Source organism: Pseudorasbora parva, chromosome 12 (genome assembly GCF_024679245.1).
Source record: "Pseudorasbora parva isolate DD20220531a chromosome 12, ASM2467924v1, whole genome shotgun sequence".
Taxonomy (NCBI): Eukaryota; Metazoa; Chordata; class Actinopteri; order Cypriniformes; family Gobionidae; genus Pseudorasbora; species Pseudorasbora parva.
In genome coordinates, this window is record NC_090183.1 from 17,420,375 (window position 1) to 17,447,457 (window position 27,083).

Sequence of the window (27,083 nt, forward strand, 5' to 3'; positions counted from 1 at the left end):
CTACTTTTAATTACTTTTGTTTTATACAAACTATTCAATCAATTATCACAAACTATGCATCACTTGAAAGCTAAAACACTCAAGATTCATGTTCTGAACTCGTTTTTGCAATAAATACACATGAGAGGAAAGGGTTAAATGAAATGCGAAAGCAATAGCTATTTAAACATTAGCATAATAAACGCGGTACTCATCTTTAATCTCCTATTGTGCAGATCAGATCGGACGAATCCACGAAACAACATACATGTCTGTGTAAGAGTCCACTCTTCAAAATGCATACCACTTTTAATTAAAAAAACAAAAAAAAATATAGGAAAAAAAACAAAATATCCTCCATTGTTTGCATGAGCGTTTTGCGTTAGAGTAATCAATCATGTCTATTTTCAATGAAATAGCGATTATAATCATTATTCTTAAGATCTCCCCTGTATTAAACCCTCCCAGGTCTCTCTCCTTCAATAACAGGCTCTCTGATGACACATGATAGCGTTACTGGCTGCTAAAGCTGTCAAAGCACCCATGATTTTCGTTGGATTAGCCAGTCAATGCCTAGCCAATGCATAGCCAGTATATATTTGATTGATGGATGTAGTAACGAATCAAAAGACATTATTTTGCGCAGTGTTTGTAAGATATGCTGTAAGCATTGATGAATACAGCTCGTTCTTACAGTCTCCATAGCATCCAATAGTATCAAGCGTGAGCTGCTATTTTTAGCGCACATAACGCACACGCGCCGATTCAATGACAGACTGTTTTTATCAACTAAATTACACTTGTCAATTCTGTAAATAGTTGCTTTAGTTTTTCAGGGACTGTAAATGCATTATAATTATAAGTTTATTGCAGATTTATTTGAATAAAAAACTACTTTTTACAATTACAAATATTCTGATATAAATGGCCTTTTTGAAAGGACGCCTAGGCTTTTTTTTTTACATAAAAGCTTACAGTAGCTAAATTTGAGCGAATCATCCTCAAATTTGAATCAAAACATAATCAGACATTCAGCTTTATATTTAGGTTATTTTCAGGCCATTTACATTAAAATCTTATAATTTTTTCCCTAAGAAATAATAATAATTTGAGGCACTTACATGCATATTTCCCCTTGTTTTACTCTGTTCCCATACTATTTTGAGTTATTATGACTCTTGTGTAACAATATTTCAAGTGTCTAGTTTAAAATAAAACCAGATTTATTCTAAAAAATAGGGTGGCAGGTTAAGAGGTTAGGTGTAACAAGGGGACGACAACTTGAAGGGACAACTAAATGGGTGGAATCAGGGGGTTGCATGTACGATTCGTCAGTGATAATAACATAATTGTTCCCACAAAAGTCAGCTAGTTTTGCCTCCAACACATTAGCAAACAATGTTTTTAAATATTCATTAGCTGTTTGCAGTTCTTCAATATTTGCTGGGTGTTTCCAGACATTAACTTATAGTCTCTCTGTTTGGATCTCGGGCTGTCCAAACAGAAGGACTGTAAAAAGCTGTAATCTCCTAGATCACTTATAATTTTTGAGTTGTGGAAAATGAAAATGAAAGTGATCTAGAAGCTTACAGCTTTTCACTTTACATGTTTCATGAGTTTTTGTTTTCTACATAAATTTCTTGGAAATAGTTTGCGGTGTTTCATGAGCAGAACTATCCAAATACATACTAAAATAAATAACAGTAAAACCAACTGAAGGGTCTTACCCTAAAGATGGCGCTGCTGTGAATGTTAAATTGTTCGAATTTCGGGAAAAAAGAAAATATGGAATTTTAAATCTAAAATATCAAATGTAACAAAGTGCAAAGCTTATTGTAGACACACTACAATGTTCTGTTCATTAATCAACTGAAATCATTGATCTTGTCTTTTTTGCTTTCCGCAAACCAGTTGGATTAATGCTGTACATTAGCAGTACATTGTGATTTAAAGCACCAATAATGTAAGCAAATTGTGTATTTTCCAAGTGCTTCAAACTGTTTTAATGAAAAACGACACAATATATATTAGTTTATTGCTATTTTTTGGCTAAAACCAAAGCAGCTGTCATCATCACGATCATCATGCAGCCCCATTTATTTATTTAAATTTTACATTTGATATAATTAATTGTTAGCTTTATATCAACTCACAAACCCCCTGTTCCCTCACAAATCTCCAAGGTTTAACAAACCCCAGTTTAGGAAACTTCGATCTAAGCTATTAGTGATGATGGTACTCACACTCACAGTTTGTTCAGTCTGAAAATTGGATGATGTGGAGAAAGCACAATCACTTCAAAAGGCATTCGGCTTTCATACTATAAGATTTGAATGGCTATTTTGATTTTAGTGGGATTTTAATGGCCATATTAGATCATTATTATGATTTCCGGAGCAACATAAATGCAAGTGTTAAATGTTGTAGTAAGCCATTATAGCTAATTATATTCAACCATGCATTAAATATTTATCCATTTTTAATAATGGATGTTTTTTTGAAGTGAGGGAGTGTCTTTAATGTTTGGCTATGGTCAGGCCTCTGAAATTAATCTCATCTTTGTCTTGCATTATGTCTGAGGCCCTGTTTGATTAGACATTCTCCTTTCATCTCTATGATGCTTTGGGAACAAAACAAGGGTGTTAAAACACCATGATCAATGCAAAGGATTTAAGGCAAACAAAACAATTTTACACAATAAAATACTTGTTTCCGCGCTGTAGCAATGTCTTTTTTTTTTTTCACTTTGCAGTTTGCTTTAATGTACCACAACTGATTTTGTTCAGACATTTTACAAAGGTGGAGAAAAACGTATATATGCCCATTTGCACAGACAAGGCTTAAGCCTGGTCCTAGACTAAAATTGATGTTTGAGCTGTTTTAACGGAAAGTAACATCTTTACGTAATATCTTACAATATGTCAGTGCCATTGTTTTGTGTCAAGATGTGCACCAGTAATGTTTTTTGTTTTTTTTCTCCTGAGTTATTTAACTTTTTAATATAAAACTCATTTAACTGATCCTGGCTTAATCTCAGCCCTGGCTGTAAAAGTGGGCTATAAAGTATTATGTTTTATTTGTCATTATATAATCATGGGGTTTGAATGCCCTTGCATCGAATCCCAGCTTTTTTCAGTCTAGGGCTGCACATTTTCAAGTTTTTCATTAACCATTAACCGAGGCCCTTAGCGGTTAATACTCGGTTAACCATAGTGTGCGTCAGGGTTATTATTTTTAGTTTATCAAGTTGACGACCGCCATCTCCATAGTGAACGCGCCTACACTGTAAAAAATGTTGGTTGTTTTTTGTTGGTTTAACTTAAAAAAGTAAGTAACCTGGTTGCCTTAAAATTGTGAGTTTATTGAAATTAAAACTTTGAGTTGACACAATGAAGGAAATTTGTTTAATAAATAGAAACTCAAAATATTATTGTATCTGAATCACATAAAAAATTTGATAAATCATGAAAATAGCACAATTTGGCATGTTTCACTGCATCATCAGATATAAAACACACACAATTACCCAATATGCTTACAAAATCTTTTAATAATATTTTAATAAAGGTTGTCGAATCTCAAAAAATGTTCATTGTATTAACTCAAAATTTTAATTTCAGTGAACTCAAAATTTTAAGGCAACCAGGTAACTTTTTTTCGAAATAATTTTTTACAGTGTATAGAGAGAAATGCACATCATGGATTACATAATCAGAGAGTAGCCTATTTATTTTTGTTTTAAATTGTTAAAAGACATTTCAAGCTTTCTTAAGATATATTTCATGTCTGTGAGGCCTACGCTGAGTTTTTCGTTAAATTAGGATGAGATCCGCTCCAGTTCACGAGCAATGCAAGTGGCCGTGAGGTCGTCTGCATGATTAGGCCACCTCTCTAATGATGCCCGGGTGTTGGCTGTTGAGATGGTACAACAACGAGGTTGTACTTGAAGTATATCTACCGTATTTTCCGGACTATAAGTCACACTTTTTTCATAGTTTGGCTGGTCCTGTGACTTATAGTCAGGTGCGACTTATATATCAAATTTAATTCATACAAGAATAAACATATAGCCGTGAGAGGGCGCTCTATGCTGCTCCTGTAGCCTACCCCTGAAAAAAAAAAAAAAAAACTGAAAACAGAAAAATAAGCTCTTGTGACCGAGCGTTCGTGCAGGGTTTGCCTAAAATACTTTGTCATAAGAAAAACAATAAACGACAGCCGTCTGAACATTCCTTCCTTTATTCTCCGTCACACATGTAAATCACTAACCTGAAAAACCCCAAAACCCGCGACACTCCAGTACCAAAAAGTGTGCATGCACCCACCTATCGCGGCTCCCGCTCTGCTTCTGCCCTAATGCGACTTATATGTGTTATTTTCCTCTTCATGACGCATTTTTTGACTGATGCGACTTATACTCGGGAGCGACTTAGAGCCTGAAAAATGTGGTAAGCACTGCATTTTAAAGTGCTCCCACGCTATACTTTCCTTTGCCCGCTTCATGTTAGAAAACTGGTCATGACTTCTTCTTGTGGATATTACAAATAGGCATGTGCCAATATAAATTTTTCATGTTGCGATTAATTGCTGAAGTTTTATCACGATATATGATATTATCACGATATTGAAATAAGTTGCAAAAAAAGTTGTTGCCATAGCATAACAGCTTTAAGAACTATTTTTGTAAGAACAAAAATAACTGAATGTTTAAATACAATAATGCACCAAAAATATATATACAGCTCTGGAAAAAAAAATTAAGAGACCACTTAACATTGAGAAATCAATGAGAAATCATGTTAAGTGGTAGACCTGTAAAAGTACAATTTTTAAACAGATTAAAGTGCAAAAGAATTAGGCTATAAAGAACAACAGGTAACAAATTACAATAAGGTCTCATTATTTAATGCATTAATTAAGATTGAGCAAGCTACATTTACAGAAAGTATAATGTTTTTGTTAATGTTAGTTAAGAAATACTGATAATTGTTAGTTTTATAGGTCCATTAAAAAAGTTATTTTGATTTTAATGTTATTAAACAGTAACTAAGAAATTAACATTACTCAGAATGATTCATTCTCTATAAGTGTTTTTCATTGTCAGTTTGGTAATAATGAATTAACATGTTAACTAATGAAGTCGTATGTCTCAAAGTTTTACTGAACAATGACAAATAATTAGAACAGTTCTAATCATTAGGGCATGTTGTAGTCCAGATTAAAATATAAAAATGTTTAAGTTTGAAAATAAATAGGCTATCAAGTCTTTAAGTATTAAGTATTTGGTGCTGTGATGAACAACATTGAGATTACAAAAAACGAATAGATGTTTTAAAAACTACACACGTTTTTGTTTGTTTGCGGGTTTACGGGGTAATCGCTGCATTCTGCAGTTCATCAGCGCCCTCTGCTGTCAGTGAGCGGCACTTCAGCAGCGCGTCTCCTTCACTCGTTCATGTGCTTCTCATTTACACCTGAGCACTTCCCTTTGACGCAGAATAGCAGTTTTGAGCATTTATACGGTTGATGGGTAAAGTATTCTTGAGTGTATTATAAAAAAATTATAAATTGTTAATAAATTATTATTTACGATATTTTAAAGTGCCCCCAATAACAATATTGTGCATATTCATTATCGTGATAAATCGCATTATCGAAAATCGGCACATCTAATTGCAAATGTCTGGGAGCACTGTGGCGGTCTCTAGTGGTGCAAAAATATATTACAACTAAATTCAAAGCACGTCATTGACACCACTTAACCGAGCAAAATGTTTAAAATAATATATTTTAATGACACATGTATTGATAAGGTATAGGGTTTACACAATTAAGGAGGCCAAAGTCATAGCATGACTTCAAAACCCTTATGATGTTTACATGGCATGATCATGTTAATTGCCAGGAAATCTATAGCATTATGACTAGAGGTCGACCGATAGAGGATTTTTTTTACGATACCGATAGCTAGGTTGGACCACACTTGCCGATAACCGATTAATCAACCGATAGTTTTTAAAAAGTTACTAGATTAAAATAATAATAATAATAATAATAATAATAATAATAATAATAATAACAAATTAATCATATTTACATATGCAATTCTAAATTACATATGTAAATATGAATATATTAAAATGACAAGTTCTAACAGAAAAAAATCTACAGAAAATAACTAAAACATTAAAATATTACAAAAATGTTTCTTTAGCTATAACCTAGAAACATGTAAGTGAATGTCAGGTAACAGACTGCAAGTCCCATTTGTTAACAAGGATTTATTAGCTGATTTAGCTAGCTTACATGAATGATATGCAATATACATTTTACACCGTGTAATAATAGTTGAGCAATACAATTGTATCTTAATCATTCATGTTAGTTCATAGTGAATAAAAAAGGTATACAGATAAAACTAACAATGAATAAAACTTCTACAGCATACTTAATGTTACAAATGGAATATTGGATGTAATGTATTATAATGGATTACTGTATTATATTAAATGTTATTTCATATAAATCCAAACTTTGCTTTTTTAGAACACTTGATGGTTTTCTTATCAAAATAACAAAATATGTATTGAAATCGAATGCATTTCTGATGTGTTTATATTTCTGTCGGATGCATGGCTATACAGTCTGGTTTCTTACATCACCAAGTAAGTTGTTACAACGCTTTAACTGCTTGAGGTAAATGTTACTGCTAATGTTAGCATCCTCTCAGCCTCGACGACAAAGTAAAGTACATACATACTGCTGTTCTTTCGCTGCTAAAGCATCTAGTCATGAAAAAAAAAAGACTTTATAATGATTTGGCAACATGTACTGAAGTGTTCTGTATTCATACTGTTTCCCTTTCGCTGTTTTAAACGCACGTCAGATATGTCAGCGTTCGGTGTTTTAATCGCACGTCAGATTTGTCAGCGCGCTCTGTGCAGCGTTCGGTTAAGCATGCAGCCTCACGTGTCCTCATGTGTTAATGTATACAGTGATAGTTTTTTATTTGGCCTCTAGAGGCCGCTCTCGCACTATATAATGCCAGCAGACCCTTCTCAGAGCTCTCGTGGCTACTGTGTAATGACAGCACCCTTCTACGCCGCTCCCGCAATAGACGCAAACCGGAAAAAACAAAAAAACAAAAAACTGGCAAATCCGATGAATCGGTCGACCTCTAATTATGACCTATGTTGGTGTGTAGCTAACCTAGCCTGACAAACCAGACCCACATCAAGATGTTTGGTCTGGAAACTCACCATTGACAGGGCTCAATCCGATGGGCGGGATAAACGGTTGTCTTTCAAACTCCCTCTGCACGCGATAGGATAGCGCTTCAACCAACCAGAGCAACGAAGGTGAAGCGGAGCTAGTTGATAGATGAAACTTTCACCATCTGGTCGGCAAAACTCAGAACACAAATGATTTCAGTGCCGTTCTTTTCTCAAAGAAAAGCTTAACTCCAAGTCCAGAGTCGTGGCCAAAGCCAATTCGAAAGACCGCCGTTTGCCAGCTTCTTTATTTTCAAGTAGCATGCAACTGTTCCGTCATTATGTCAAGGCCGCCCACCGACTCTATAGACAAAGTGATTGGCCTGACTAAAGTTTGGTTTTTACAGCTCAGAAGTGTATTGAGAGTTGCTAGACGACACTCGCGGCAGATTAGATTTGCTGCCGCTAGGGTGCGTCTAGATTTCTAGTCTATAGCTAACCACAAGTAGTAACACTACTAACTTAACTACAATTTTCTGTAGCTTGACAGTAGCTCAGCTGCTTTTTAAACAGTGTAGCTTTTCCAGTGGCAAGTAGTGGTGTACTGCAACCAAAAGCTACATTCCCTTTTTTCATTTTGACGAGCTTGCAATGCATTGAAGCAGCACAGTGTTTTGTTCTTATTAGTTCACAAACTTAAATTGTGCATTATCGCCATCTATTATTTTATCACACATCTTTGCGGCTTTACAGTTCTTTAAGAAGAGATCATCTAATGAGTTACACTGAACAAAATTATAAATGCAAGACTTTTGTTTTTGCCCCCATTTTTCATGAGATGAATTCAAAGACATTTTAGTCATTTAGTCATTTATGCATTTAGCAGACACTTTTATCCAAAGCGACTTCCAACTGAGGAATACAGGAAGCAATCCATCATGAAGAGGCGAAAAAACACAAAAAAGTGCCTGAAATACTAAGTTTTGGACATTACTCAGAGTAGCCCAAGATAGAATAGGGAGGCAATAGAGGAAAAGGAAATAGTTTTTTTTTTTGTTTTTTTTTTTTTTAAGATAAGACTAAGTACTCACGGAAGATATGAGTTTTCAGCTGTCTTTTGAATGTTGTCAGTGATTCTGCCATCCGGATGGAGGTGGGAAGATCGTTCAACTAGCTGAGAACGGGGAATGAAAATATTCTGGAGAGGGATTTCATGTCTCTCTGTGATGGTACCACAAGCCATCTCTTTTTAGCGGAGCGAAGGCTTCACTGGGGATGTAGGAGCGGGTCTAAGTATGCGGGTGCTGAGCTTGTGGTGGATCCATAAGCAAGCTTCAAAGCCTTGAACTTGATGCAAGCTGCAAGTGGTAGCCAGTGCAGATTATCAGAGGTGTGACATGAGTCCTTTTGGGCTCATTGAAGACAAGATGTGCCGCAGCGTTCTGAATCATTTGAAGTGTTTTTGATTGCACAGGATGTGAGCGGATAGCAGTATTCAAGTCTTGAAATGACGAGGGCCTGGACAAGAAGCTGTGTTGCATGTTCTCTTAGGAATGGTCTGATCTTTCTGATGTCTTTGAAAATATTGTTGCAGCAGCTATCATATTTTTACTTAGACTTTTTCTATGTACACAAAAATCTGTCTAAATCTATGTTAGTGAGGAGTTCTCCTTTGCCGAGATAATTCATCCACCTCACAGGTGTGCCATATCAGACGCACCATCCTCAGTAAAGCCATCTCTAGCGTGATACCCAAAAATTTTAATATCCTGATCTAATATGATTTCTGACCTATAAGGTTGGCAGAATAATAATCATACTCTGTGTGTTAATAGGCCAGAGGAGAACTGGCACCCCGACTGAGTCTGGTTTCTCCCAAGGTTTTCTTCATCATGCACTGATGGAGTTTTGGTTCCTTGCCACTGTCGCCTTTGGCCTGGCTTGCTCAGCTGGGGACACTAAAATTATGATCCAAGTTATTTAACTAAATATACACATAAAATTAATAGTGCTGGGCTACGATTAAAATGTTTAATCGCGATTAATCGCGTGAGTTTTCGATGATTAATCGCAGTATGCGCAAAATTCCATAATGAATACAAAAGAAGTGTATTGCACACGTATTTTAAAAGTGCTGCTATATGAACAAAAGTGCAATAACATATGGTTTGCAAACACTTAAAACAAATAAGGTGCTTTTTACAGCAGTTAAAAGTTAGTAACAGTTACAATATTTCTTGTATATATCTACTTAAACATGAATTAAATGAAATTAAATATAAAACCAAAACTATTTGCCACTGCCAGGGCATTAACATTTGGTTTGGTATTAAAAAAAAAAAAAAAAAAAAAAAAAAAACTGGTTATGCCTCAAACATAACATTATAACATTTTGTGCACGCTGGGCAGTCACAAATTTCACAATTTGATTTGATATTGATTAACTTTGGGCCTATAAGGTAGAGTACATATCACATTGTATGTACTGTACAATGGGGGATTTTTTTGGCGGTATACATGTATTGATTTTGAAGCAATAGTCTAATTAGTGTTCTATCAGCTTTTACACAGACCTACTTAAATCTTCATATTTGTGATTGAATTTTTAAAATCTTATCAAATGTATGCATAATCTTTCATGTTAAATTCTTACATTTAATTAATAAATTCAGTTCTAATTGAAGCGCTGTTACCAATCAAATTAAATAATTTAAACTGCAAAAAATACAGCTGCAATAAATAATGTTATAAGATTGATGTTCTAAATAAAAACATGCAATTATACTTTTAAACATGAAACTAAACCACCAATAGGGGGCAGCAATGATCGTCTTAATGAGTGAGTCATTGAGTCGTTCATTCAAATGATTCATTCAAAACGCTGAATCATTCAGTAACAAAACACTGAGTGTTGCTTTCCTTTGGAACTATTTTCGTCTGTGAAATAGAACAAAAAAAAGTTGTTTGGGTCTAAAAATTTAAGTAACTTAATATTAATTAGGCTACTTGTTTATTGATCTAGCCTACACCATTCATGCTACACAATTCACGTTTGTAAAGTCGACTTGTGTTATTAACAATATCATATATCATAAATATCAACAACTACAAAAAACTCAGTTTTACCCCAGTATGTTTCTTCTGTGAGTTTATATTGCTGCTCACGTGTTTTAATTTTTCCACGAATACTCTCACAAAGAGACAGGCAGCATGAGCCTCAACGTGACTTTGTTACAGAGGCAGAGATACACTCCATTATCAATCGCTGTTTACATTGAATATAATAAAAACAACAACAAAAATCTGAATCATTCTACCGTTTCTGGATACTTTAATATTGTATTTGTCCCGGACAAAGAATGTCAAGCCCTTGGCTTACAGACAGCCCTGTATTCTCCCGTGACCAATGGTTTGTCTGTATGTGTATTCAAAGGCAGTGAGCAACTGGCTTTCAATATAATAATAAATAACAACGTTAATGCGCAATAAAATAATTGTCGGCGTTAATTAATTAATGCGTTAACCCGATGAGGTCTTGCTAACTACATTTTTAGAAGGGTAGCTTGTCTCTATCTTAACTACTTTAACTTATGAGTAGTTTCTAGCTTGTCGACCTAGAGTGTCAGAGTAGCTTCCCCAACATCAATTAATTCTACAAGGCATTCTGAATTTTGGAATTCAATGAGCCATAGTACTTGCTTGCCAGTAGCTCTGATTAGCTTGCCTTGCAAAAGAGGGATAGAAAATATTTAGTTGTGCTTCGGTCTCCTGTTCTGAGCCTTTTGGGTTTTCTCAGACTCAATCTTCTGATTCTTTCTCTGTCTTTTTATCTGTGTAGGACCCTAGGAGCAAGCACAAATTTAAGATCCACACTTATGGCAGTCCCACATTCTGTGACCACTGTGGATCTCTTTTATATGGACTCATACACCAAGGGATGAAATGTGATTGTAAGTACAATACTAAACCTTTTTATAACAGAGGAATAGATGTAAGGTTATTTAAGTGGTTATTTAAGATTCAGCCCATACCTATATAAATTTACAATATTTGCAGTAATCATTTGATTAATTATTAGATTATTATATACTTAAAAATGTTACATGCAAGATAATATGTGTTCACAGCCTGTGATATGAACGTCCATAAGCAGTGTGTGATGAATGTGCCAAGCCTCTGTGGAATGGACTTCACAGAGAGACGAGGACGTCTTTACATGAAGATCGAGGTGATCGAAGAAAAAATGCATGTCACAGGTGAGTTTCCCTGTTCTTATGGGTCCTGCACACTGTGCGATTTTTCAAAATCCTTTGCGAATGTCCCTTGTCAGACTGTACGAACATGATCGCCATGTCACACTGTAAGATCTCAGTTGACATTAATGTCAGACTGCACGATAGTTAAGGCGCGCTAAAAACGGACGCGCGCAAGAAAACTCACCCTGAGTTTTATATCATCCATGAATGACGCGTTCAGTGACAGTGAGCTGCATTACACGCGGGACTGAAATGCTGGCTACAAAGAAATCTCTAGTACTCGTTTTGGTCCTAGTTTGTCTTGAAAAACGGAGATATTTGACTGTCGTCGTAGGAGAAGTCACACTGCAGGATTGTGTGCCAAATCTTCTGACACTGCCAGAATTTCGTCTGAGGTAAAATTTGATCGCAGCGCTCATTAATCGGCTGCCGGTGAACATGTCAAACTAACGACCAAAGACCTCAGATTTTAGCCTAGGATCTGAGGAATCTTTTAGGATTTGCTAAATTTGTCCCAGACGGCCAAATCGTGGCCAAAATCGCACAGTGTGCACCCGGCTTTACGTAACCAAAGATGCAAAAGTGCAAAACATGTTAAAGGGATAGTTCACCCAAAAATGCATATTCTATCATTAATTACTCACCATCATGTCATTGCAAACCCGTAAGACCTTCGTTCATCTTCGGAACAAAAATTAATACATTTTATGATGAAATCCGAGAGATCTTAGGGCCCTCCATTTCCCCCAACATTTTCAAGGTTCACAAAGGTATTAAAGACATCGTCAAAATAGTCCATTTGACTACAGTGGTTTAAACTTAATTTTATGAAGCAACGAGAGTACTATTTGTGAGCAAAAAAAAAAAAAAAAAAAAAAAAAAAAAACGATTTTATTTAACAATTTCGGTCTAGCCTTCTACGTAGTTTCCGTTGTAATTAGTGCAGCATTCGCGAGATCTATGGCAGCTGATCCTGTTCATGTAGCACCAGGACGCATGCACGGGAGCTGCAATGTAAACAGCGTAGAAGTGAGTGTACTGTATAGTAGCCTATTAGCTAGTATTATAGATTATTACACATGAGGTGTGCATTATACCATAAATTAATGAAACAATAGTTAGATCACTCTGAATGGGAACAAGTGATATAGCCTAGTTTTCTAACACATGGATTTATTTTATTTGTCAATATTGTGACCAAATTGTTTGAAAATTAAATGTTTGAAACAAACTACATTTAATAATTTATTTACTGGTACATTTCAATTGGTCATGGATATTCGATATCGGTCCTTTTTGACACATCTATTTCCATACAACACAGAGCCCTGCACACAACATGCAGACAAAAATAGTTTAAATTAATTAAGAAATTGTTGGTCACTTTTTAAATCATTCCTTTGTAGCATATTAATATGAGAACATTGTAGCCTACCTATTAATTAATTATATTTTGAAATTTGATTTAAAAAACAAGTATAGGCACAATTTAAAACGTCCTCAATTATTTTAAAGGTAAGACAACAGAAAGAATCTCAATACATTTTTTGATTGGTTAATATGAATGGAGAATATCTTTTTTGTGGGTGCTCTGCCACTTTCCTATGGTAATACAGCTTTCAGTGTTACTGTTTATGTTAACTATAAGTTTCAATTTATTTTCTGTTTGAATCTTGTGTCATTGAGATTGTGTAAAGCATGCCAATTAGCAATGTGCATTAGTTGGGCTGAACACACTCTCGGCTGTCCTTTGGTATGCTGTTTGTGGCTGTTGCAAGTGTCAAACCTAAGCATCTACAATCTAGTGCAGGGCTATCCAATTGGCGACCTGCTGGCCGAATCCGACCCTCAAATCATCTCCATCCGTCTGAAGGAACCTCCCACTCTTTATCTGGCAGTGTGGCTACATTTGGTTAGATACATGTGCATAGATACAGGGCTCTGACTGACCTGAGAATTTTTTTTCTGTGCAAATATTTCAGTAGTTATTTTGTGCACCATATTTCTGTCGACTGAACAGTGATTCCAATGTGAATTTGTAAATTAATCATTAATCACTTTCGAGTTGATTCTTTATTTTCAGTGAAATGGCTAAAATCTATTGCATAACGGTCTGAAACTATTCAGATTTGAACCGCTCTCTCACTAAAGCAGTTTTTTTCAGTCAGTGAAACAAACAGATCATATATTGAGAGAAAAAAATGAGCTGTTTTCAGTTGTTTCAGTAGATTAAACTAGTGCATAATGGAAAGCAAGCTCAAAGGAGTTAACAAAGAATACAGGTCCTTCTCAAAAAAATAGCATATTGTGATAAAAGTTCATTATTTTCCATAATGTAATGATAAAAATTTAACTTACATATATTTTAGATTCATTACACACCAACTGAAATGTTTCAGGTCTTTTATTGTTTTAATACTGATGATTTTTGGCATACAGCTCATGAAATCTCAAAAAATTAGCATATCATGAAAAGGTTCTCTAAACGAGCTATTAACCTAATCATCTGAATCAACTAATTTACTCTAAACACCTGCAAAAGATTCTTGAGGCTTTTAAAAACTCCCAGCCTGGTTCATTACTCAAAACCGCAATCATGGGTAAGACTGCCGACCCGATCCTGTCCAGAAGGCCATCATTGACACCCTCAAGTGAGAGGGTAAGACACAGAAAGAAATTTTTGAACGAATAGGCTGTTCCCAGAGTACTGTATCAAGGCACCTCAGTGGGAAGTCTGTGGGAAGGAAAAAGTGTGGCAAAAAACGCTGCACAACGAGAAGAGGTGACCGGACCCTGAGGAAGATTGTGGAGAAGGACCGATTCCAGACCTTGATGGGACCTGTGGAAGAAGTGGACTGAGTCTGGAGTAGAAACATCCAGAGCCACCGTGCACAGGCATGTGCAGGAAATGGGCTACAGGTGCCGCATTCCCCAGGTCAAGCCACTTTTGAACCAGAAACAGAGGCAGAAGCGCCTGACCTGGGCTACAGAGAAGCAGCACTGGACTGTTGCTCAAATTTTGCATGTCATTCAGAAATCAAGATGCCAGTCCAGTGTCAAGTACCCACAGTCAGTGATGGTCTGGGGTGCCATGTCAGCTGCTGGTGTTGGTCCACTGTGTTTTATCAAGTGCAGGGTCAATGCAGCTAGCTATCAGGAGATTTTGGAGCACTTCATGCTTCCATCTGCTGAAAAGCTTTATGGAAATTAAGATTTCATTTTTCAGCACGACCTGGCACCTGCTCACAGTGCAAAAACCACTGGTAAATGGTTTACTGACCATGGTATTACTGTGCTCAATTTGCCTGCCAACTCTCCTGACCTGAACCCCATAGAGAATCTGTGGGATATTGTGAAGAGAAAGTTAAGAGACGCAAGACCCAACACTCTGGACTTTTTACACTGTTAAAGACTTGGATTCCCATTCTAAACATATACAAAGTTTCAAAAACTAAGTTGGATGTTTGATGGAGTATTGCTGTGTCAAAAATACTCCTTCCAATTTCTCACAAGTTTCGGAGAGTTTTTTTCGAGTATGGGTCGGAAGGTCCTTGTATGGGCCGTACGGGCTCTTCTCCCGGAAGGGTGCGCACGCACGTGACTAGAGCGAGAGACCAAATGCACGCCCATAAACACTGCTCTCAGCTGCAGATCTATGGTCGCGCCGCGCTCCACTTTATTCCTATGGGTGACATCAAGCGACTTTAACGCTTCAGCATAGCATTCCGGGAAGGCAGCGCTGCATTTGAACCGATTTGAACGCCGAAATGACGGGAAGCTTAATAACATCACGCTTCAGTTGCGTCGCAAAAGTGGATCTCCACGGTCACTGCTGTCAGGACTTCACGAAATCAACAGTTACCAAAGAAGTGTGTTTTTGACGGAGCGGTAAAGGTTCACGGTCGTACTTTGGAAGCAGGCAGTGAGTAAAACTGCTTCAAATGTCTGTTGTTGGCTATCGTCGCGTAAGCAAACATCAGTAAAACAACACGATCGTGTATAACGTTAGTTAATTTATCAATGGAGCATGCGATCTATGGTGTGTGTTTAAATACATTTGTTTAGCTGCCACTATAGGTGTCAGTTTGTTTATTTTAAAACCACCCAAATTTAAACCTAGGGGAGGTTCTCACAAAGCTTGCTTCGTCATTCAAATGCACTAACAGTTACTCTATTGTTGTTCTAAGTATAACGTTACACTAGTCTGACGTGCAAAACCGTTTTGCTTGCTACTGCTAAGGTTTAGTCGCATACAATAGTCCATAAACCAAATCATGTCCTCATAAACTGCGAGTAAAGACACACAAATGTTGACAGGCCACCAAATACAGTACATACCACAGAGACGGACGTCCTGTTGTTGCTTCTCCTGTTCAATTTATTTCAGCCTCAGGATCTGATTCTGGATCATATCTGTATTAGCTGAATCTGATTGATAGCCATGGTTTATTTATGGTTTATTAGAGTAACGTTTTCTTCTCCACGCTTGAGGACGTCACCGCTTTGTGCATGCTCGTCATTCTTTAGCTCCGCCCACACGATACGCCTCCAGGCGCTCGTTTTTTTTTTGGAAAGACTCGGTACAGCCTATATTTCTTTTATTAATATAACAACTAAAGACTTTTCGGAGATATGAAGGATGCAATACTACTCTATAGGTACTCAAGATTGACATGAGATACACTGAAACTGAGTGCCCCCACCCTTTAAAAACACTTTTTTTCTTTTATTGGCCGGATGATATATGCTAATGTTTTGAGATTTTCATGAGCTGTATGCCAAAATCATCAGTATAAACAATAAAAGACCTGAAATATTTCAGTGTGCAATGAATCTAAACTATATGAAAGTTTAATTTGTATCATTACATTATGGAAAATAATGAACTTTTATCACAGTATGCAAATTTTTTTAGAAGGACCTGTATATCCACGTTTGTTAATCAGTGCCTGTAATGTGTGCTGTGGTTGCACAATTTTCAGTCGAATGCGACTTAAAAGATAAATGAAATTAACTGTGAACACAAACACCATTAACTTAAGTGAATGAGAGGCAATATTCAGCAAAATGCACCCACGCACGTAACTTTATTCGATTGTTTCAATATGTATTGACACAGATTACTTTATTTGAATGTTTCCTTGACATAACATAACACTGAGAAATGCATACAAAACATAGACTGTAAAAAATATATGGACGTAGTGTCTGTGACGTCACTCATAGGATTCCAAAAAGCTGTTCTGAAGTGTACAGAGACGAGTAAGTAGAGACGAGCTGGCCGCTGTCGCACGTCAAGGCCGGATAACAGAACAATGGCATAGAGGCGGGATGTAGGCAGAGCGAATAAACTATGCATAGTGACATCATTGCATGATGATGTCAGGAACCTTTGAATCTGTCTTGTTGTGAAAAGTGAAAATGTAAAAAAAACACCTCTATATAATAAATCAATCAATTAATTGCATGATAAAAAAAATGAGCTCAACAATTTATCTGGCCACGATAATTTCCATTTGCATGCTTGTTTGTTTTCCTCGTCTCTCTTGCTGACTGCGCACGTGCCTCGTCCGTTTGGGGAGGTTTTTATACTCTAAGCGCAGACTGGGGGATGAGACGTCATGCTCGGCCAGATTCATCTCAAACTCGTGCTTCTTCGATTCTTCAAATGATATGATAATATGAATCTATGAACAAAGTGAAAGCCTAAACTGACTCATTGTCATGTTCAAGAAACCAATTTGAAATGATTCAAACTTTGTGACATGGTGCATTATCCTGCTGGAAGTAGCAATCAGAGGATGGGTACATGGTGGTCATAAAGGGATGGACATGGTCAGAAACAGGCTCAGGTAGGACGTGGTATTTAAACGATAGCCAATTGGGACTAAGGGGCCTAAAGTGTGCCAAGAAAACGTCCCCTAAATCATTACACCACCACCAGCAGCCTGCACAGTGGTAACAAGGCATCATGGATCCACTGGCTTTACCATCTGAATGTCTCCGCCATTAGTGTCATTAGTGTGTATAGTTTAGGCTTTCACTGTGTTCATAGATTCATATTATCATATCATTTGACAACGGTCAAATGGCTTTGCCTATGGTTACCAAACCAGCCTAAAATAATAATTAAAAATAGAATGATTCTTACTAATAGCTTGTATTATTCATATACTGTATATTCATATACAACCCTGACTTGCCTCAACGTTTCAATTTGATAATCCTGCCCTGAAATCTCAAATGAAGCTAATTCAAAAAAGGCTTTATCAAGACTTGTACATCTGCTTTGTATTCAGTTTTTCAGGGGTAATTTGGGTAATTCCAGATGCTGCTACTGTTGTGATGTTACTAGCCTACTCTAAACATTACATCTGTGTGCATAGCATTTGTACAGCTGAATTGAGCTCCTATATTATAACAGTGCTGTTAGTTGAGGAGCCTGAAGGCCCCAGTCTTCAGATCCACGCATTGTCTAGTGCTGGAGCTGCACCTGCACAATCAGTCTGATTACAGCGTGCCAGCTAACTGCTGTCACACACACACACACACACACACACACACACACACACACACACACACAGCTGCAGTGTGATTTAGTCTGTGTGACGTTCACTGGCTGAGGAAGAAAATGCCATTAGCAGAATGTCAGACTGATGAGTTCAAGAATAGATCACAGGCTGCATTCACACTCACTGTGTGAGTGTATGCACACATACACATTTGAACATATAAAGGACAGCGTTTGTATGTTGGCATGTACATATATGCATTTGTATTTATTTGTTTATGAGTATGTGCATGTATATATTTAATGTTTTTGTTAGTAACGATGATGTGGTGTTTTATGTCTATATGTCCATTTTATTTATATTGCGCTTTTCACAGTACACGTTGTTTCAAAGCAGCTTTACAGAAAATCATGATGATAATGTTTATAATATCTTAATCTGTATGCCTTATAGTTATTTAGTTGACTGGAGCTGGACAGTAATAAGTTTACATTTTACAACAATATAAGCAATTAAGCAGTTAAGATATGCTAGAATATATCACTACATGAGTATACTGTATGTTGCTATAACAGTTCTGTATGCTAAATATCAGTCAAATATATTTAAACATCTGTGTAAAAGCTTTGCAACCATGTAAAGCTTGAGGTGAGAAGGGTGACCAGTTTAAAGAGTAACATATTAATGCAGGCATATCTTCAGTTACTGGAAACATCTAACTAGAAATATATGACTATGTTAATAGCCACTATATGGATTAAAATTATGTGGACAACCCCTTATATTGTGTGTGTGTGTGTGTGTGTGTGTGTGTGTGTGTGTGTGTGTGTGTGTGTGTGTGTGTGTGTGTGTGTGTGTGTGTGTGTGTGTGTGTGTGTGTGTGTGTGTGTGTGTGTGTGTGTGTGTGTGTGTGTGTGTGTGTGTGTGTGTGTAAAAACTTGTATTTATATAAATATTATTTAAATAAATATTATTATTATATTACAACTAGTTAAGTATATAACTGCAAACTAAAAAGAGCTGTTAAAAGAGCTATACAATATTAAAATATTTTCTCTTAGATGAAGAAAAATATGCAAGCAATTTTTATTTTGAAGGGGTGCCCCAAGGGAGAAACACAAAGCTTCTGTTTGTTGGATTGACCGACCAATTTCATACCATATTTTTCAGTATTTCTGAGTATTTCAGCATATGAAAAATAGAAGCCTAAATTGGACTGAGAGTACTTATTTTGTTAAAACATCTATTCTGACTGAAACCCCATCATTTTTCATACTCTCTCCCCCTTTTTTTCCCCCTGAAGACAATCATCCAGCAAATACCTGTGGGTATTTGAGTTCTATCCACATTCACTTTCACACACCTATGCTAAGCTGTACCAGGCAAGAGATTGCTGTGGTCAGTTAAATTAGAGCTATTTTAAAATGTAATGTTAGAAATTTGTTTTAGAAATAACAACTTTACATCCTGTCGTTAGCAAATCCACAGCAGCTGTGTATATATATTTTTGTTGCTGTTTTATTATTACATTTTTATTTAATGGTTTACCTAATGTCATGCCAATAAAGTGCTTTGAGGATGGATGGATGGATGGATGGATGGATGGATGGATGGATGGATGGGTAGATGCACGTTGTGCGACTCAAACTCGCCGTCTTTCAGACGGAGCATCGTTTATTCCTGATCACAGAGATGCTCTTCGCTAACACACTGGGCATTTATTTATTTATTTAATTAAAATCACAGCTTTTAAGCTTTCATAATCGCACATTACCCAAATCGCGATTGCGATTCGATTTCGATTAATCGTGCAGCCTTAATGGAGAGAAGAGCATACACAGAGACATGTGGCGTCATGAAAGTGTAAGGCGCCTTCTACCTGTCAAACATAGGTAATTCAGGCACTTAGGTTGTCAATATTTGCATTCTCAGAGTGTCGGTTAGATCTAATTGTCTACTTGACACACAAAAATCCCTCCACAGATCCTTCACATATAATTTTATTGTGCCCCTTGTGTTTTATTGTATTCACTGACACACATTTTAGTGGCACACCACATGTTTGCATTTGTTTTTTTGGTTGTAAAATTTTTATATATTCAAATTCTAACCTTTCTTGTGGATTTGAGTAGAGGCCGGTGTAAATGGCAGGTCGTTCTATGTTTTTTGCGTGCGTGTTTGTGCGTATGTGAATGCGTGTGCGTCCGTGCATGTGTGTATTTTGGTGATGCCCTACAAATATGGCAATATCCAAGATCCGAATTCCTTGTGGGGAATTTTTTATTTTATTTTATTTTTTTGATGGATAGGTTTCGGGGTAGGGTTAGTGGACAAAATATACAGTTTGTACAGAATAAAAGATGATGATGTCATAGGAACATGAACACCCAATATATGTTTTCTGTTTGGTCATGTGTTTATATAAAGTAGCACGCTAAACCAGAGATACTGTAATGAATGCGTTCATATAAGGTTGGTTTAACAAACATCAATAACCTGCCTGTGCTTCTGCTCTGACAGTTTTGAATAATATGAAGTCAGTTCTTCATATTATGTTATGAGTGTCACCACCTGCCCTGTTTTATTTACATATTTATATTTTTAAATTCTCATTTCAAATCTTATTTGGCATGTTGTTGTGTTGCAGTTGGAGAAGGCAAGAACATGATTCCAATGGACCCGAATGGATTGTCTGATCCATATGTAAAACTCAAGTTGATTCCAGACCCTAAAAATGAGACGAAACAGAAAACAAAAACTATCCGTTCTTCCCTGAATCCAGCTTGGAATGAGTCATTTACATTGTGAGTCCCAACATTTTATTATATCCTGATATTCAGGGTCATTGGTGATAGATGTATGTGCATGAACATTGTATTATTAATTGATGTTTTACCCATTACTATAATCTTCCATACAGGTTTGCTGTAGCATCAGTTTAAATATAATGGTTATTTAACTGTTGGCCCATGGGCTAAATCTGAGAAACATTTTATATAACCCTCTGATTGAGTTTGATGAAATCACTATTTTGCCTGATACATGATTTTAAAGAAATCACTGTTCAGCCTTATACATCAGAGCCAAGGATATATATATATATATATATATATATATATATATATATATATATATATATATATATATATATATATATATATATATATATATATATATATATATATATATATATATATATATATATATACATATAACATATATAGAGAGAGAGCCATGAATCAGACTGTCCTCCTTGGCTCTGATGTATAAGGCTGAACAGTGATTTCATCAAAATCATATATATATATATGCACACCAAACATTCAAAATAACAACCACGTATATCTTCCTGGAAAATAGCATAAAAATAATAAAAGACATCAGCTAAATAAATGTCACATGGCTGCTGTGACTGTTTATATAAAATCACTTCCACAGAGTAAGCATACGTACAAATCAGTGAAAGGTCACAAGTTAAAATCAAAGGATAAAGCCTATACACCGATCAAGCATAAGATTATGACCACCTTCCTAATATTGGCCTTGTCCCACTTTTTGGTTGCCTAAACAGCTCTGAATTACTTCACTAGACCCTTGAAAGTGTGCTGTGGTATCTGGCACTAAGATGTTAGCAGCAGATCGTTTAAGTCCTGTAAGTTGCAAGGATGGGGGCCACAATGGACCTGACTTGTTTGTTCCATTGGATTGAGATCTGGGAAATTTGGAGGTCAAGTCAACACCTCAAACTCATTGTCCTCCTCAGACCATTCCTGAACCATTTTTGCTTAGTGACACGGCACATTTTCCTGCTGAAAGAGGTCACAGCCACCAGGGAATACCGTTTCCATGGAAGGTTGTGCATGGTCTGCAACAATGCTCATGCTCACATGCCCACTGTTGCCGTTTTTGGACCATACCCAGCCCCATATGCAACAAACTGTGATGCACTGCATATTGTGACACCTTTCTATCAGAACCAGCATTAACTTCTTGAGCAATTTAAGCTACAGTAGCTCTGTTTGATGGGACCACATAGGCCAGCCTTCACTTCCCACGTGCATCAATGAGCATTGGCTGCCCATGATCCTGTTAGTGATTCACCACTGTTCTTTCCTTGGACCACTTTTGATAGATACTGATCACTGCAAACCGGGAACGTCCCAAAAGAGCTGCCGTTTTGGAGATGCTCTGACCCAGTCATCTATCCATTACAATTTGGTCCTTGTCAAACTTGCACGAATCCTTATGCTTGCCCATTTTTCTTGCTTCTAACACATCAACTTTGAGGAAAGAATGTCCACTTGCTGCTTAATAGGGCTGGGCAATATAGCAAAAAAAATGTATCTACATTATTAATGTTATTTTTTTCAGAACAATTGACTGATACGTGATTTTTGTTTTGTGTTTTTGTTTAACTAGTTAACTTAAAAAAATTAACTTCAATATGATTTTCTTTATTAACCATCTGGTTAAAAATGTTCAATGCCAAGTGCACACATCTAAAGTGATTAACAATTTAAATGTAAAATAAATTACTTAATATTTATCTTTGCAGAAAATATGCATCAAATATGAAGGCAAAGGTTGTACAAATCTATTTTAAACATCCTGTATACTCAGAAATAATATAATAGCAGAAAATGCTAAATATATCTTATATCTTAGTAATGAGCAAATCTTAAAAAACTGTATCATTGTATATATTAGCATGTTATTATTTACAACAAAAGTAATACGATAAAAAGAAATAGAAACAAATGAATCTGTATAATATGCATTGCTGAAAGAAAGCAGCTGAAAAGCCCTGCTTTAGAATATGATAAAGGGGAGTGCTAATGTAATGCTTCATTCTGTATGCTTGTGTGTTCCAGTAAGCTGAAGCCATCAGATAAGGACCGTCGGCTGTCTGTAGAGGTGTGGGACTGGGACAGAACCACCCGCAATGACTTCATGGGCTCAATGTCTTTTGGTGTGTCCGAACTCATGAAGTCCCCAGTGTGTGGATGGTAAGGACATGTCTCTTTCTTGCAGACCCATGTATCTGGTAGGGCTTAAGATCTTGAAAAGGAAAATAACTGGGTCACTAATTTTGTTCAGCAGTCACTTTCTGTCTATGTGTAAAAAAATCTATCTGTCAGCATGCCAAACCTTATAAATAAATGAGATTGACAATATGAATAAAAGAAAAATCTACAATATATTAATAAAATAATTATATATACTTACTTGTGTAAGTAGTAAAACACTAAAAACAAACAGAGAAAAAAATGTGTTTTAAGTTTAGAAACATTTTGAGTCCCATTTTTCTTGCTTCTAACACATCAACTTTGAGGAAAGAATGTCCACTTGCTGCCTAATAGGGCTGGGCAATATAGCAAAAAAAATGTATCTACATTTTTATTGTTGGTCATTCACAGTTGATTGGTCCACCACGCATCGCTCTCGCTCTCTCTCTCTCTCTCTCTCTCTCTCTCTCTCTCTCTCTCTCTCTCTCTCTCTCTCTCTCTCTCTCTCTCACACTCACACTCACACTCACACTCACACTCACACTCACACTCACACTCACACTCACACTCACACTCACACACACACACACACACACACACACACTTCACCGACAGTGTACTAGCCGGGAGAGAGAATACAAAGTTCAGTAGTTGTGGAAATCCAGTAAAGGCTATCAAGTCTAATTTATTCACTTTAAACATTGGATGAAATTATTGATACTTTTGATACAGGCGATGCTGAGTACATCACCAAAGACAAAAATTATGATAGCGATGTATTTTTCCACAAGTCTGATGTTTTAGTGATTATAGTTTGGTAACGTTAGCTTGTAAGTAGTGGTGGGCCGTTATCGGTGTTAACGTGCTGCGTTACCGTGAGACTCATATTGGGTGATAAAAAATATAATGCCGTTATTCAATTCTCAAAGTTGTGTTGGGAGCTGGGTCTATACCAGGGGTTCTCAAACCTGTCCTGGAGTACCACCAGCCCTGCACATTTTGTATGTCTCGCTCATCTAACACACCTGATTCAACACATGAGCTCATTAGTAGAGACTGCAAGACCTGAAATTGGTGTGTCAGAAATAGGGAGACATACAAAATGTGCAAGGCTGGTGGTCCTACAGGACAGGTTTGAGAACCACTGGTCTATACCATAGACTATAAAAAAATATGGACGTAGTGTCTGTGATGTCACCCATAGGATTCCGATAAGCTGTTCTGAAGCTTAAAGTAGAGAGGAGCTAGGCGTTGCCATCTTGCGAGCGAGTCATCGCGTGTCACACATAACAGAAAATGGGCAAAAAGGCGGGATGTGGGCGGAGCTTATGTGACGCATTGACTATAGTTGGCGGATAAATGGCTATCCACCTGTCACTCACAGTAACCATGCCCTTAATTATGCAGAACTTTAAGGCTTTATATAACGTAAACGAATGAGTTATAAAAAAGTTCACCCCCCTCATTAGCCGTATAGGCCAAAACCACAATTTGTACCAGGCTTTAAACATGTTTTTTTCTGCTGCAAAGTTGGGCATTTTAACATGGGGCTCAATAAGATTCTGCTCCATTCTGGAGCCTGCCTCTAGTGGCCAGTCGATGAATTGCAGTTTACACTACTTGCGTATTGGCTTCAGGAGAGTTCGCGGGAGGTTGCCACTTGATCTATACCAGCGTTCTGACGTGAGCAGGGGTGCTGTGTAAAAGCACGCACTTGCACTGCGGTTCATTTTACATCTGATGACGCAATCTTTAATATGGATTGTAACTTGAAAATAATGCTTTATGTAGGCTATGTTTCTGTCGATGGATACACGTGCTGGCTTCTCAGTGATACAATTACAACAGCAAGGATAAAAGAAAAACCTGGGCAAAACGGTCTCTCTGTGTAAACTGTTTATGCATGCGAGTGCTGCCGTAAGTCCGAATATGACCAATCATTTCGTCGTCATCATCAGCCGGGTGTGTGTAGAGCCAGAAGACGCGAACAAGAACAGCGATAAGTTCTGTGATAAGATCTGTCTATGTGCACTTTGTGCAGTCGTCCCAAAGCACGCACACATCTCACAGTGCACAAATATTGAGTTCTCTTTTATGTCTTGCGCTTGAACGGACAAACTCACACAAAAAATATGTCAACATGTCCATCTTGATGAGTATCCAAGCAGACATAGTCTGAATATGCCTTAAGTGAACTGTATAAAGTCGAGAAAGATGATGCATATCCCTGCATTAGGTCTTAAAGGGGCAGTAGCCTTTACTGCTCTGTTTAATGTCAAAGAAAAGATAAGGACATCACTCACTGCTCTTGATTTTGTGTAAGTTTAATAAAGATTACTCTTTAATTTAAACAGTGAAATATGCAATTATTTTACATTTGATTACTAATTAAATTTCTCTACCTAAAAACTAATGTTAGACCTACCCAAAAAACCTGAAAAGCATGTTTATTTTATTAGTACCTTTGCTCAATAGTATTTATTTGTGCTGCTGCTTGGATTTAAATGATTTGTCCTTATTTTTTTTATTATTATTTGACAGTAGTCATAGTAAATACAGAACCGTACCAAAACCGTGAACCTAAAACCGTGATACAAACTGAACCGTGAGCGAACTGTACCGTTACACCTCTAGCGTAACGTATGTGAGAGGGTAGCACACACATTCTGAAAGCCTTCAGCAGAAATCAGATGAGCTATTTTAATCTAGATTAAGATAGATTAATTTTTAAAATTAATCTAGATTAATCTAGATTAAAAAAATTGTATCTATGCCCACCTCTACTTAAGTCACCCACTACAACTAACACGGTGATAAGCTTATGCGTGAATGTAGTTAATGTAGATTTACTGCTGTGTTGGGCTTGATGTTATATGGAAGAACTTAGAAGAAGCACGATCATTTATTTAATATAAAAAATTAAAAATTTAAGCATGATAATTCGGTGTGGTGAACATATGATAAGCAGTGCACGTCAGATAGCCAATATCTCAAAACCGCTAAAGTTGGAACCGCTGGAGCTCATTTTTCTCGCTCCACTTCACTCTGATCCTCCAAGCCTGTCAGCCATTGTGACTGTAAACAACAGCGCGTGCGGCACACATAAGCCCGGTCTGCAAAACGCATTTGCAGCATTGCGCATAGCACGTAAGCATTATATGGAGAATTTAGCGAACTTGTGTTATCGTTTTATCGAGGAAAATTATTTTGCGATAATTATCGTTATCATTTTTATTGCCCAGCCCTAAATATAAGTAATATGTTTGTGTTCACATATTAAATGTTACAATGATGCCAAAACACCATTTTCTGTTATACACAGACAATGACTTCAGAAGACAGATATAGTCTGTTGCTTATATGGACTACTTTGATGGCCTTTATTGAAGCTTTTTTGCTGCTGCTGTTGTTGTTGTCCTTGGGAAAACAATTATTGAAAACTTATTTATTAACTTATTTTCTTGCCTAGGGTTAATGTTCTGAAATTATGTAAAATCTTTGGTATTGTTTTTTTTTTTTTTATAGTATTTAGCTGTGTAAAATATATAATGAAACTGCTTTACAGTCCCAGAATTAACCCTAGGAAGTAAACAGAACTGTGGGTACTTGAAATTGGGTACCTGTGGGGTTTGATGAATGCCATAAATAAAAAATCATAACTTGTACCATCTCTTTACTTGGGGTGTAGGTACAAAATGTTAAATCAGGAGGAGGGAGAATACTACAATGTTCCCATTCCAGATGAAGATGACGAGGATACAGAGCTCCGACAGAAGTTTGAGGTGACTCTTTTATTATCCTCATGTGCAAAACTCATTTATCTTAGTTTTGTGCTCTCTAGGAAAAGTAACTTGTTTTTTGTGAAAAAGAATTTACCCTAAAGCTGAACAAACAGTAATCTGTGGCTCTTACAAAACAACTCTAAGCTTTTGTTTGCTAAACATAAAAAATATGAATTTAATAATTATTTAAGAGCTAGAATGAGCAGGTTGGTAAATTCCATCAATAAATTATTAGAACCCTTAGTCTCAGCAGTCAGTAGTACATTGTTTATGGTTCACTGAACAAGCATTGGAAATAGGGCTGCCCTCGGCTAAAGATCTTTCTAGTCTACGTCTA

General features: G+C 36.6%; 1 protein-coding gene across 1 annotated transcript in view; it reads left to right on the forward strand.

Moving 5' to 3' along the window:
- The window catches only part of prkcaa (protein kinase C, alpha, a), a 173,930-nt gene that overhangs the window by 80,865 nt on the left and 65,982 nt on the right, over nucleotides 1–27,083 (forward strand). Inside the window, exons 4-8 of the mRNA XM_067459379.1 lie at nucleotides 11,029–11,140; nucleotides 11,318–11,446; nucleotides 20,606–20,762; nucleotides 22,830–22,964; nucleotides 26,653–26,746. Coding sequence (XP_067315480.1) covers nucleotides 11,029–11,140; nucleotides 11,318–11,446; nucleotides 20,606–20,762; nucleotides 22,830–22,964; nucleotides 26,653–26,746 — 627 coding nt within the window. The remainder of the gene's footprint in view (nucleotides 1–11,028; nucleotides 11,141–11,317; nucleotides 11,447–20,605; nucleotides 20,763–22,829; nucleotides 22,965–26,652; nucleotides 26,747–27,083) is intronic.